The sequence below is a fragment of the Catharus ustulatus genome, chromosome 3 (assembly GCF_009819885.2).
Source record: "Catharus ustulatus isolate bCatUst1 chromosome 3, bCatUst1.pri.v2, whole genome shotgun sequence".
Taxonomy (NCBI): domain Eukaryota; kingdom Metazoa; phylum Chordata; class Aves; order Passeriformes; family Turdidae; genus Catharus; species Catharus ustulatus.
Window position 1 is genome coordinate 61180337 of NC_046223.1, and position 12266 is coordinate 61192602.

Sequence of the window (12266 nt, forward strand, 5' to 3'; positions counted from 1 at the left end):
CTTCTATTGATGAAGTGAAAGCCTGAAACATATTCTTACTCCAACCACAGAAACTGAAGACCTGAACAGGTTTTACATTTATTAAGTATTTGGTGTCATTAGGATAACTTAAATATCTCTCCAGGTAAGCATTGCCTAAAATCTGTGGTGACTGTATAGTGGGAGATTCTTATATATTTTGTCATCTCTAGAGAAAGGTTAAATTACATGATTTGAATTACATGATTACATGATTTACAATGAAGGCCAAATTAGATACTAAATTTAGATTTGTTCTTGGTGGTGTTAAATGCTGTGTATTGTCCTGGCATTTTTCAGTTTTGAAATTCTTGAGCAATCCATTATCATGAGGTTTCTGACACTAGGGCTGTTCTTGAAAGGTATTGTGATAACAGATTATTTCTACCTTGAGCTCTGAACAAGAATTAAAGTTGAGCATGCTCAACATAAAGTTTAGATCAGTAGATGTCAGCTAGAATGGGAGTGATGTCAGATTTGTGTCAATTTGGAAAAGTTAATTTGCAAATGTTTTGACCTGGAAAAAAGTTTTAGGTGTAAACTTACATTATTATACTACCAGCTCACTTAAAGATGGAAAGTAGAGGATGTTAGAACTACAGCCTCTCAATTTATAGTGCATCTCTTGGCATTATTCATAACTACATCGAAATTCCTTTTCACAATAAGCATCCACATTCTTTAGTATCAGCCATTAGCACCAAAATAATATGCAGGTTTTAGTATGATTCCCTTGAAAGTCTTAAAACTATTGAGAATTATTTGCAGTCCAGTTGATTTTCATTTGAAAAAATGTGTGCATTAGGAGTAAAAACATGTTTTTGCTATAAAAAATAATCACAGAAAAAAACCCTGGCCGTTTTTGTACATAAATCCGGAATTCCCTTACAGTTTTAGTTTTGCTCCAGACTTCATTTTTCAGTAAACTGAGTGAATTCAGAATGCATTAACGAATGCATTCTCACTCTGTTTGTAGATGGCATAGCATTACATTATTTTGGATTTGGGAGCAGTGATGGTGCTGGTTTCTCTTGGCCAGGCTCTAGGTGCAGAGAGACCTGCTGGGATCCAGGTGTTTGCAGTACTTCTCCACGCTCACCTTGCTGGCAGAGCTATCAGGATGCGCCACTTCCGCAACGGCGAGGAGCAGCAGCTGCTTGCTTATGACGACGAGTTTGACTTCAACTTCCAGGAGTTTCAGTATCTGAAAGAAGAAAGAACCATCTTACCAGTATGACACTCTTAATTCTTCTCCTGAAAGTGTTTAAGAGATCATGTGCTTTACATTTTCTCACTTTTAGGATTAAATTTGCTACAGAATTTCTAAGCGTAGCATCATAGAATTCTTGGATGTTCTGTTAATTTTTCCACTTACCGCAGAGTCACTAATGCATTAAAATTTCAGTGTCTCAAGAGTGTGCGCATGAGTCACCACAGAAATGGCTTGGTTCACCAAATCGAGCTATTCTTTGGGTATGTTTGATGTCCATAATAACTTGATTTGAACTTTACTATCACAAATGTTTGAACAAAGCAGATCAGAAAATCCCTTGTGTGCCTGGCTGTACCATCTTCATGCATCCAGAAAGATGAATAAGGGAAATTCTGCTCTATGGCTTTACAGAGCTATGGGACCAAGTAGCATACCTTCACTATTTGCACACAGCAAGTATCCTGCCTTACAAACATGCTTAAAAATCAACTAAGTCTTCTGTTTATTTCACACTTTTTCTTGTTGGGACCAAAACTCCATGCTTATGTTCCACCTCATGTTTCACTAGCAAACAAAACCCTTTGAAAGAAGAAATCATACAACTCTATCTACTGTATTCCTTAAAATAATGCAACATAACTTGTAGAAATATTCCAACTACAATTCTATTATAAAGCAGTAGCTATGCATAGGTATTGCATGAAACAGTCTGTATATTTTTGTGGGTCACTCATTTAAAAATTATTCACTCATCTTTTTTTCCACCCAGTATCTTTTTTAAGTTTTGGCATGATGACAAAAATTTTAGTGCTGCAAAGTCTGGGTGCTCCAGATCTGGCCAGCTGAGCAACTTGTCCTGGTGCATGTGAACAAGCATGTTATTAAACTGCCAGATGCAAAATATCAAAAAGTGGAATTTTTTTACAATTGGAACCACTAACGGAGACCACTAAGGATCTGAAAAGACCATTGAAATGACAGAACACGTATGGTTAGGAGCCCCATGGTTTAAACTTCAGGGGCTTCTCTTCAAGCCCCTGTCTCTCATGTCTCTTCACTCACACTGTGAGACTTTGATATTTGTACTTGAAAGACAAAAAGCTAAAATGCTAACTTTATAGTTTAATTTCTGCAGCAAAACCTGGATGTGCAGAATTTACTCTTTGAAGTCAAATTTCTTGTAGTCTAGGGGCTTCAAAGACAAACTGGTGTCGCCTCCTTCAGGAAAGGAGGTTGAAAGTTTTAGGAGGAGGGCTGGCAGAAGATGACAGGTTTGCAGAGAAAGTCTATAATATTTTTAGGAAAATACATGCAGTTATAGCAAAAGGCCTCTTAATATTCATGAAAATAATGGAATAGACAACAGAAAAACTATAAAGAATATTTGATAGTAACAGCAACTTGACAAAAAAGCCAGCTCAAGTAGAAGATAGAATTGTTTCTCTGAAGAGAAACAATTTTTTATGCCTTTCATTGATTTCATCTTATGCAAAACTACTAGCGCAGCTTTACATACATCATCTAGTGTAATTCAGAGAACAGTTTAATCAATTAACTTGTACCGTGATTTTGCATGTAACATCTTGTTATTCTTTCTTTCTGTAAGTTCTCCCAAGACTGTATCCCTCTTTCAGCTTGTGGAGTCTGGGTTATTTTTTTCTTCACATAGTAGCACTCTCTTCTCCATTTGGAAGCAACAGATTTAGTCTCACAGAAGGAACAATTTTAGTGAATGTTATCCAGTCTGTAAGATAGGAGAGCCAGAGACCTCACTGGCAGGAGCAGAGTATTCCCACTGGAAGCAGTGCGACTGTGCCAGCTCACGCAACTTCAGAAACCTCTGTCTCCATTTGGCTGACATGAGGCTGACGCACCTTCTTCCAGCAGTCTGGAGCACAGATTGTGCTAGCCTTGATCTAGAGAAACAGCCTGTAGGAAAGGAGAAATTCTCAGCCTTTGAAGGGTGATCTGGTTTTTTTAAGGGAAGTGTAATGTTTGATAAGGGAAGATGATGATACCAAAAAATCCACTTGATTATCATAGTGATTTTCAGATTTGTACTTGGTTAGGTACGGGGAGGAAAAGTATTACCAAGCAGTAGATCAGTTTGTCAAGACATCAGAAAGTTATTTGTATGTGTTTGAGAAGGTAAGTATTCAGCCTTTCCCATACATATCTGTCAATGTAGTGAAGTCTTTGCCTGCCACTCCTCTACTCCCAGGCTTGGCAGAGATATAGTTGTTTTTGTGATGTGGAAAGCCTTCTTTTCCTCATTTGCCAAATATTTCTATTGAAGTTGGCAGTGTAAATTAGCCTGGGTAAAGTAGCGCTGGATGAGTTTTAGAGCAAGAATAATTTGCATACCTTGTCTACTATACAATTTTCCAGAAAACTGGATGATAACTGGGTATCTTCATAACTATTTTAAAAGAAATCCAGACAACACTCTTACTAAGACTCTGTTTAAATCCATGGGGGATCCCTGAGGATCTGGGATAATATGAATGCTAAGTGCCAAGGCCTTAACATATGGCAATTACCTAATCCTTCACTCTTTCAAAAAGTCATACCCACTGTTGCGATATTTATTTCTTAAATGCTTGCTGTCACCTGTGGTTACTTGAAGCTGATGTTGATAAACTTCAGAACTGTGAACTTCCTAAATTTCACATTTCAGGGGGATAATTTAGTCACAGAATGCCACTACAATACTGTGGACCGAATTCGCATGACATGGGTAAGCAATACTTTGGTGGATCAAAATAAGTATACAGATAATATTGAAGACTAAAACATTTTTCATAGAACAGTATTTTAAAGAGTGAATTTACTTGATAATGCCTGTGTGCACATAATTATTTATTGTTTTTCATACTTCCTTAGGTTTTAAAATCATCTGAACTATTGTGATCTTAGTCTGATCTCTTGCATAAGACATTCATGTGGCTGGTTTATAAAAATAAGCGGATAAAAAATCCTTAGAAGTCAAACTTTTCTAGCATAAGGAGTGCTTTTCTCACAACACATTTTAACATGCAAATTCTGTGTACTGTAATGAATTATTTTATGAACTTGTTGCACATTTTCCCCTGAAGTTGTAATTTCCAATTCTTAGGTATTGATTTTTATACAAGCTGTGACCAGGACGTTTCTCAATTCTCTAGTTTTGTGCTTAACATAGAATCCAGGCAGAATGAAGGTCCTTTGGGTTGGGAAGAGGAGCTGGAAAACCACCCCTCCCTACTGAGGGTGTCCAACTCTGGTTTGGCACAGGGCAGTGCACAGTGTCCCAGAAGCAGATTGATAGGTTAACAGAGGCCAGGCACTGGCCATTGCAATGCAGTCGCTGGGTTTCGGAGGTGAAGTAAATTTTGTTACTTGGACATGAGCTGGACTGTGCCAGTTGGCTGGGAACACATAGAGGGATGCCAAACCCACTATGTCCATGGGAGGGATACAGCTGCCTGTGCCAGGATGTGATTCCACTTCCTGGGGAGCAGCTGGATCCAGACCTCTGGGAAGTGAGACCTGAGCGGTGTCAGTTTTGCAGGGAAACTGCTCCTGGCATCCAGAGAGCAAAGGGATACTTCTCCCTGAATAATGGCTTACATGTAGAGACATGCAGTAGTTATTTAATGAAAAGCAAAAGGGCAAGAATGAGGGCTTTTGAGTTTTTGTCCTGTTTTCCTGTGTGGTGACCACACTTACTCTTGACTCATGTGTTTTGTTTTCTCCATTTCTATTCCTGTGGTTCTGAGAGACTTGTGGAACTGTTCCCACACAGGATTTAGGAACATGCCGTTTATAATCTTGTCCATGTTTACCAAGATTAATTTTAAGTTAGTTGTTTGCCCCATGGTTCTCAATGGAAGACTGTTTAAGAGTCTGTTTCTTCTGTTAGCTAGAAGTGTTATTCTAATTACTGATTTTATAATGCGTGCTCACTTTTCCTTGAGTCAACATTATCTGTTACCATAAATAATTCTTTTCCTTCTTGCTCTTTATTGGCTTATGTACTTATATGAACCTGAGCTCATATAGATTCATATTCCGTCCCAGCCTCCATTTCACTAGGCAAAGCTCACTTAATTTCTTATTAAACAGATGAATTCTCATAAAGTATTTTTTCTTCATCTGTTCCACTTTTCTGAAATGTGATAAATCTAAGTACTTCAGGGGCAACTGAAAGCAAACCTGAACTTTCAGGTAGTACACTTCAATATTATATGAGCCTTATTTATTCACAGTTGTTCTTTCTGATATCTTTTAACTTAGAAGCTATTGCCTGAGCTTCCAGATGATGTAATAACCTCTTGCTACTTGATAACCTCATGTACAAGATAAACTAGTTGAATTGGGCCTCCTGTTACAACTGCCATTAGCATATAAATGGTAATCAGTGATTTAATCTGTGGCATTCCAGAATTAGATTAAAGAAAAATCCTGTTTTCAGGGTGGTCTGAGCACCAGGAATGAAATGTGCCTGTCATATCTGCTCTATTACCCGAGAATCAACCTCACTCGGTGTGCAAGTATTCCAGATATAATGGAACAGCTCCAGTTCATTGGTGTTAAGGAAATCTATAGACCAGTCAGGTATGTAAAATTTTTATGAATATATGCAACACCTCTGCTTCTGGCTGTGGAATTCTTGGATCATTTTTATACAACTTTCCTTTCTTTCTGGTAGAAAGAAAACAAACATGGTAACTCATGCTGCTTTTTTTGATCAATATGCTGTGCTGCTATTTCTCCTGCCAAATTATTTTGCATCTTTTTTCCTTCTGATATAAAAGAAGTTTCTTCTTTTAAGAAAATAATACTGTTCACATTATTTTGTTTGTTTGTTTATTTTACCACACACATCTGTAAAAAGGCTATATTCAGTATTTGAAACCTATCAATTTATTAAAACATGTCAGTGTTTCATACACAGAGAAATAATTTTGAAAGGAGTTTGTGACCATGGTTGTTGAATTTCCCTGGGTAGCTTTGTTGACAGGAATTCTGAGAACAAAAATGTGTTCCTTGTAATACTTAAAATTGAAGCGTCTCAACAGCAGATTGTAAGCAGTGAGAACAGTCATAAGTGGAAAATTCACAAATGAATGAAATGCAGAAAAACAATAAAATTATAAAAAGCTGAATGCGTGTTTTATTGTGAAAGGTGGATTACATTTGTTTTGTTAGTTGCACTAAACTGAGGTAATAGTAAGATTTTAAAATCAAATGGATAGACTAATAGTGTGTCATCACAAATTTTAAAAGTTGTCTTTGCTTATAGATTTTATCTTAACAAACCATATAAAGCTATTATTGCAAAATAATTTGGCATACAGGCTTAGTGGTCTGAGTTCTGAAACTTATATTCAAGGAAGAAGAGTTTGAAGGAAATTACAGTGCAATCAATGTCTACATAATTGTCCACACTATTTCCATTTACAACCTCTTTTAATACAGGGAGAACAGAGTTTCTAAATTAGTCCTATCTAAAAGAGTCTTTCTGAGCTTAGAAAGAAAATATTCTAACAAATGTATGCTCTCTTGAGTGTTCATTCATGATAACTGTACTTAAGGAAAAAATGCACATTTGGCCTGGGGAAATAAAGATGTTCTGAATAGAGTAAGTATGCAGACTGTCTGCCACAAATGGAATAGCAATTAGAAGAGGAGATTATTAATGCCTCTAGTATTTATGACCTAATCCACAATTCTTGTTTCATTAAACTCTGTCAGCCTAAGGATATGTGACCTGATCCTCATCTCTCTTATGTCAGTCACACCAGAATTGCTTCAGTGACTCTCCCAAAGTCTCCCTTGACTTACACACAAATGCAAACTGGAGATAGGATCAAGGCATTGTGCCTCACTTTAAAACATGTTTTCCTCTCTCTGGTGGCACAGACAATGGTTTAAATCGTGAGGAGCTGAGATGAAAGTGATTGAGCCACAGCAGTTGCCCAAGTACCAAAATACTTGGTTAAAATTACAGCCTCTATGCCTAGATGTTGCGTGGAGCAGAACTCTGGCATAGGCAATTTTCCCAAAGCAAGTGGGAGACTTGCTATCTTGCCTACTGCAAGATAACATGGATCTGTCTAAAGTGTTCTGAAAAGATAACTCATACTCCAACCATACTATTAATTATGTTACCTGATAAAGTTTTAGATACTTTTGTTCTTCCACTATCTGTATTGACTTTGTGCTTGTAAAAGTTTGATCCCTCCACCATGTTGTTTTTGTTCAGCAAAGTCAGACAAGGAGAAAGCAGAAACAATGAAAAATTAGTTTGTTTGTTTTACTTTTCCTTTTGTTTTTTTTTGTTTGTTTTTTGTTTGTTTGTTTGTTTTCTTTACTAAATGAAAGACACGAAATCTCATTCCTTTCCTTTCCACATTTTTGGCTGATGGGAAATGAGATTGTCCCCATTTGTTCATGGGAAGGATTCCCACAATTGGGCAGATAGATCTTTCAGAGCAGTGCAGCAGGTCTCTAAACTACCCCTGGCCAAAAGTGCCCTTGCAGCCAGCTTGTAGGAACATGCCAAAGGGAATGTCCACAACACCAGTTATTATCTGCTACCAACCTGTGCATCACAGAGCAGCTCCCGTGCTAGGCTCAGTTTTGGCCTGAGCGTGGCCGAACCGTCTGGAAGCAGCTTTCTAATGGCAAAGGTTTCTTGGCAAACTGGCCTGCCAAACCTAGGAGAGGGTGTGGCTTTCTTCTGTTTTGGGTTTTTTGAGAAGTTACAGCAGAAGATCTGCTTTGTATTGCTTGTGCATTCAGTTTGTAGATCAAAGAGCAATATGACTCTTGAAGTCCTTAATTTCTAAAGCATCTGGCAGCAAGTACTAACCTGCTGACAGCCTTTCATGAGCCTGTCAAAATCAATGAAACTGCATCAGTTTTCAGTAGAAGAGAACTGAGTTGAGAATGTGAGCTAGGCATAATATACACGGTAGTAGTACATTTATTTTTCTGACTATATTCTCCAAAAGTTTTCCTCATTCATTTCAACTTGATAGTTTTAATCTATTTTTTGAAGTCTAATTGTTTATTTTTCTTTAGGACTTGGCCTTTCATTATCAAGAGTCCTAAGCAATATAAAAACCTGTCCTTTATGGATGCAATGAACAAATTCAAATGGTCCAGATCAGAGGGTCTCTCCTATAATCAACTTGTGCTTAAACTACCTGTGAACGTGAGGTGTTCAAAAACAGATAATGCGGAATGGTCGGTAAGTCTGTGTGTTGAAAAGGAGGTAAGGATGTCATGAAACAAATTTGATTTACTCTGTTTCAATGCATATGAATAAATATATCTTCAGGATGTTTACACAGCTATATTTCATTTACGTACAACAACAAATGATGAGATTGATTTACCAGTGCTTTCACCTAACTTGAGTTCTAGAAGCATTTAGAAAGAATAGAAAAGTTGGAGCTTTAACCAGCATTTGGGATCAGTAATAGGAAGATGGAGTCTTTCAGTGGGTCTTGGACAGATCATGTGTGTCCAGGTTAAGTGACCACTCCGGGAAGCTGTTCTACCTTGGCCTCCATGGTCAGGGACTTATGTTAGGGTCTTGCAACAGATGATCCAAAGTCCCTAAATCAGGTTTCCTCCCTGAGACACCTTCTAGGGGGAGCTTATTGACTGCATAATGAAGTCTCATACCTTCTTGACTTGGGCTTCTAGACTCCCTAAAGTTGTATGAATACTCTTCCAATTAGTCTTGCTTTTGTAATGGTCCTACAATTGTCTATAGTACTGGGCCAGGAAAATCAAACTGGATAGTATATTCCCTTTGTGTAATTTAGTTAGATTTTATCTTCTATGGTTTTACTTTCCCTATTGTCTTGATGAAAAAAACTGTAAGATAAAAATATAATTTCCCAATAAAATATTATTTATTCTAAATATCTATTGGTGTTTTACCAGGACACTGCTGAGAAAGGTTGTCATCTTTAATGTTGATGTGTGTTTATAAAGAATGGCTTGTGCATGTCATATCATCCCTGAAAGGGATGTTTAAAAACATGTATTTCTCTTTGAACTCCTTTACAGACTCCAGATTCAAGGTTCTTACTTTTTTGAGATTCTCTGCTCAGAATGAGAGGCAGTCTCATTGTACCAGCTTATTTCCTATTGTGATTTCATTCCAGTGCAGCAGAGCTGCTGTGAGACAAATGATGAAGTACTTCCTAGGAAAGGACTTCTGCCTCTTTCTCCTCATCCTAGAAGATAGCTCATGCTTCCTCATAGTGTGTCACACAGTCCTTTCAGGTGGTGAAGAATTGCCCCTTCTGCAGCAGCATTCTTGGATTTTTCCAACATAGGTCAGACTGTTCTGCCCATTGGATGCCAAAGGAACAGTCTGTGCTAGAAGTAATTGAAGAGGTTCTGTATTTTTCTAGTATTATTTGTCCCATTGTAGACCTCCTGTGAAAAGTAGTTATAGGCAGATGTACATGTGACGGTTCACCAGTTCTGGTTGAATTTCTTGACCTTTACAACTTCTGGCTAGTAGCAGTTGCATAGCCACCCATACACTGATTACTTGTCAGAGGACAAGTTAAGGTGATGAAAAGCACAGAAATTTTATCAAGCGGGGATAGGCTGAGGTTTTTTTAATGGTATACTTTCTGGAAAATGCTGTTCCTCTTTATCTTACAGGATGAAGGAACAATACTTACAACTTAAAGAATGTAGGCAAAGAATGAGCTCACTGGAACTGGGAATTCTTAGCCCTTCCTTAATCATAGTTTCCTTTTTCAAATGACATGGGCATATTCTTCAAAGCTAAGATTAGAACTTTTTCCTTTCCCTTCCCTTATTAGTGATATTACACTTGAATTATCATCCTCATCAAAATCAGGGACAGATTTAATCTGACCGGCTGAACAACCCCTGAGTTGTTACAAGACTGAAAAAAATTAAAGCAGAGGAACTGAGTTGAAAATACCTTCGTCCTTCTATAGAGCTGGCCCCTATTTCAGTTTTAGTTTTGTGCTGTGTTTGCTCAGATTAAGCCAATATTCAGTTGGGGTTTCTTTCTACAGTACAGAATAATAGCAACATAGATGAAATCCCCAAAGCAAGCATATGCTATACAGGTGGGCATTCAAACTTTCAAAAATGTGCCCAGGAGCTTACTTTCTGAAGAGCTTATTTTTTTAACATGTGGGGAGTAAATTTAGGAAAAGCAAGCTGAGCAGTGTACACAAATGTCTCTAATTTCATGTCAAAACCATAGCAAACACATAGTTACACCAAACACCATAAAATTGCACTGAGTTCTATGGGAAGAGTGAAAAATGGACGGTATATAGCAATATGACGCTGCTGTATGTGACCTTGCTTGAGTAGGGACATGGGACCAGTTGACCTCCAGAGATCCCTTCCAACCACAACCATTCTGTGGTTTCGTGGAACAACATGTACACAGTTTTAGCTGCTTTGTACGTGCAAGTGTGAGCCCTGCACACAGAAATGAATGCATTCAAATATCATCCTATATCCCCATAGCAGAGTGGTACTGCCAACTTTCATTTTTATCTGACAGAAAGATGAAAAAAAAACAACCAAACCTGTCAAACAACCCCACAAAGCAAAATCAGGTCATTCAAATCAACCAACCAAAGTCTAACCATGCTTTACTGGAGAGGATGCCAGTGTGTACTGCTACTCTCGAGCTGAGAACGTTGGATATGCACACTGGCTGATCATTTGGCATGCAGTATACTGATATTTTTACTGAGCTTGATGTTTCCACAGTGAGTCACAGCCCAAGTGCAGAACTTTCAATAGATTATCAGGCAAGCTGCCAATTATCTTGAGAACAAAAAGAGTTTTCTAATCTTATATGAGAAAACTCTGATAATTTTTGTTATTTTAATTTCAGATCCAAGGCATGACAGCTTTACCTCCTGAAATAGAGCGACCATACAAGACAGAGCCAGTAATATGCAGTTCATCTTCCTGTTTAAATTTCCATTTATTCCTTATCCTGTTGTGTATTGTGTATGTCACAGCCTATACCATAGGAAACACTGGGCCCTTTGTATAATAATTTTTATTCATCTGTGTTCTGTATGCCATGCAAGTTCTGATGTGTTTGCACTGTTGCTATTGTAGATTTATTTTTTTACTTATTAATAAACTAAATTTGCCCAATCAAAACAAAATGTGCACATCCTCTGGAAACTGTGGGGTTTTTGGTTTTCAGTGTAAAATATGTATGAAACACAGTAGGTGCACTGACACATTGCATATTGAAATATTTTCCTGTACTGTTTTCTTATACTTTGTCCTGCCTCTTTCACGTGGTCCTGATGTCTTAAGCTGTAGCTTTCATATTTTCCAGATTCTGTACTGCACTAGTATGTAACTCTGAATTCATATAAAGTGTTAGCAAGTTCTGTTCACAGTTTAGTTAGACAAAACAATCCTTTTCCAGCCTGAGAACCGAGGACACTGTTTCAGCTTTGGGCCCAACTGCAAACAGCAGTGAATTGAGGAGAACAATCTGGGAGGATGGGACTTCAGAACCTGAAGCTGTAAATGGACAATTTACCCCAATATGCAAATGGAACCAAAACTTATCAAAGTGTGAAAACTTGTGACACACTGTCCATCTTGGGTGTAGCCTTGACCAGGCTCTTGTACTGCCCAAGGTGTATCCTTTAAAGGCCTTTTAATGAATACCTACTTTATTCCTTTAACACTGTCTAGCCTCTGTTCTAGGTTGCCTCTCAAGGCGTCGGTGCTTTCAAAGTCATCTATGTATATGGGAAAAATTAATAAACTAAAAGCAACTTAGTTAACCACATTCAGCCTGATCTGTGTTGTATTATTTTGCCTTGGTTCTAGATATCTGTAGGTAATGAAATTACTGCTGTATGGACAGGCATTTCAAACATGTATTTGGGCATGTCTGGCTGACATGTGCCATAAAGCTGCAGGAAGGATTCATTCAGTGGGAACATTTCTGGGAGCAACACCCTGCAAAACCATCTCAGCTCCTGAGACATGG

General features: G+C 37.9%; 1 protein-coding gene across 1 annotated transcript in view; it reads left to right on the forward strand.

Annotated features, from left to right (window-relative positions):
* Positions 1-11884, forward strand: part of MOXD1 (monooxygenase DBH like 1) — a 50146-nt gene extending 38262 nt beyond the window's left edge. Inside the window, exons 8-12 of the mRNA XM_033056550.2 lie at positions 1058-1249; positions 3909-3968; positions 5685-5827; positions 8300-8468; positions 11136-11884. Of these exons, the coding sequence (XP_032912441.1) occupies positions 1058-1249; positions 3909-3968; positions 5685-5827; positions 8300-8468; positions 11136-11300 (729 nt within the window). The 3' untranslated portion in view covers positions 11301-11884. The remainder of the gene's footprint in view (positions 1-1057; positions 1250-3908; positions 3969-5684; positions 5828-8299; positions 8469-11135) is intronic.
* Positions 11885-12266: the final 382 nt, after the last annotated feature.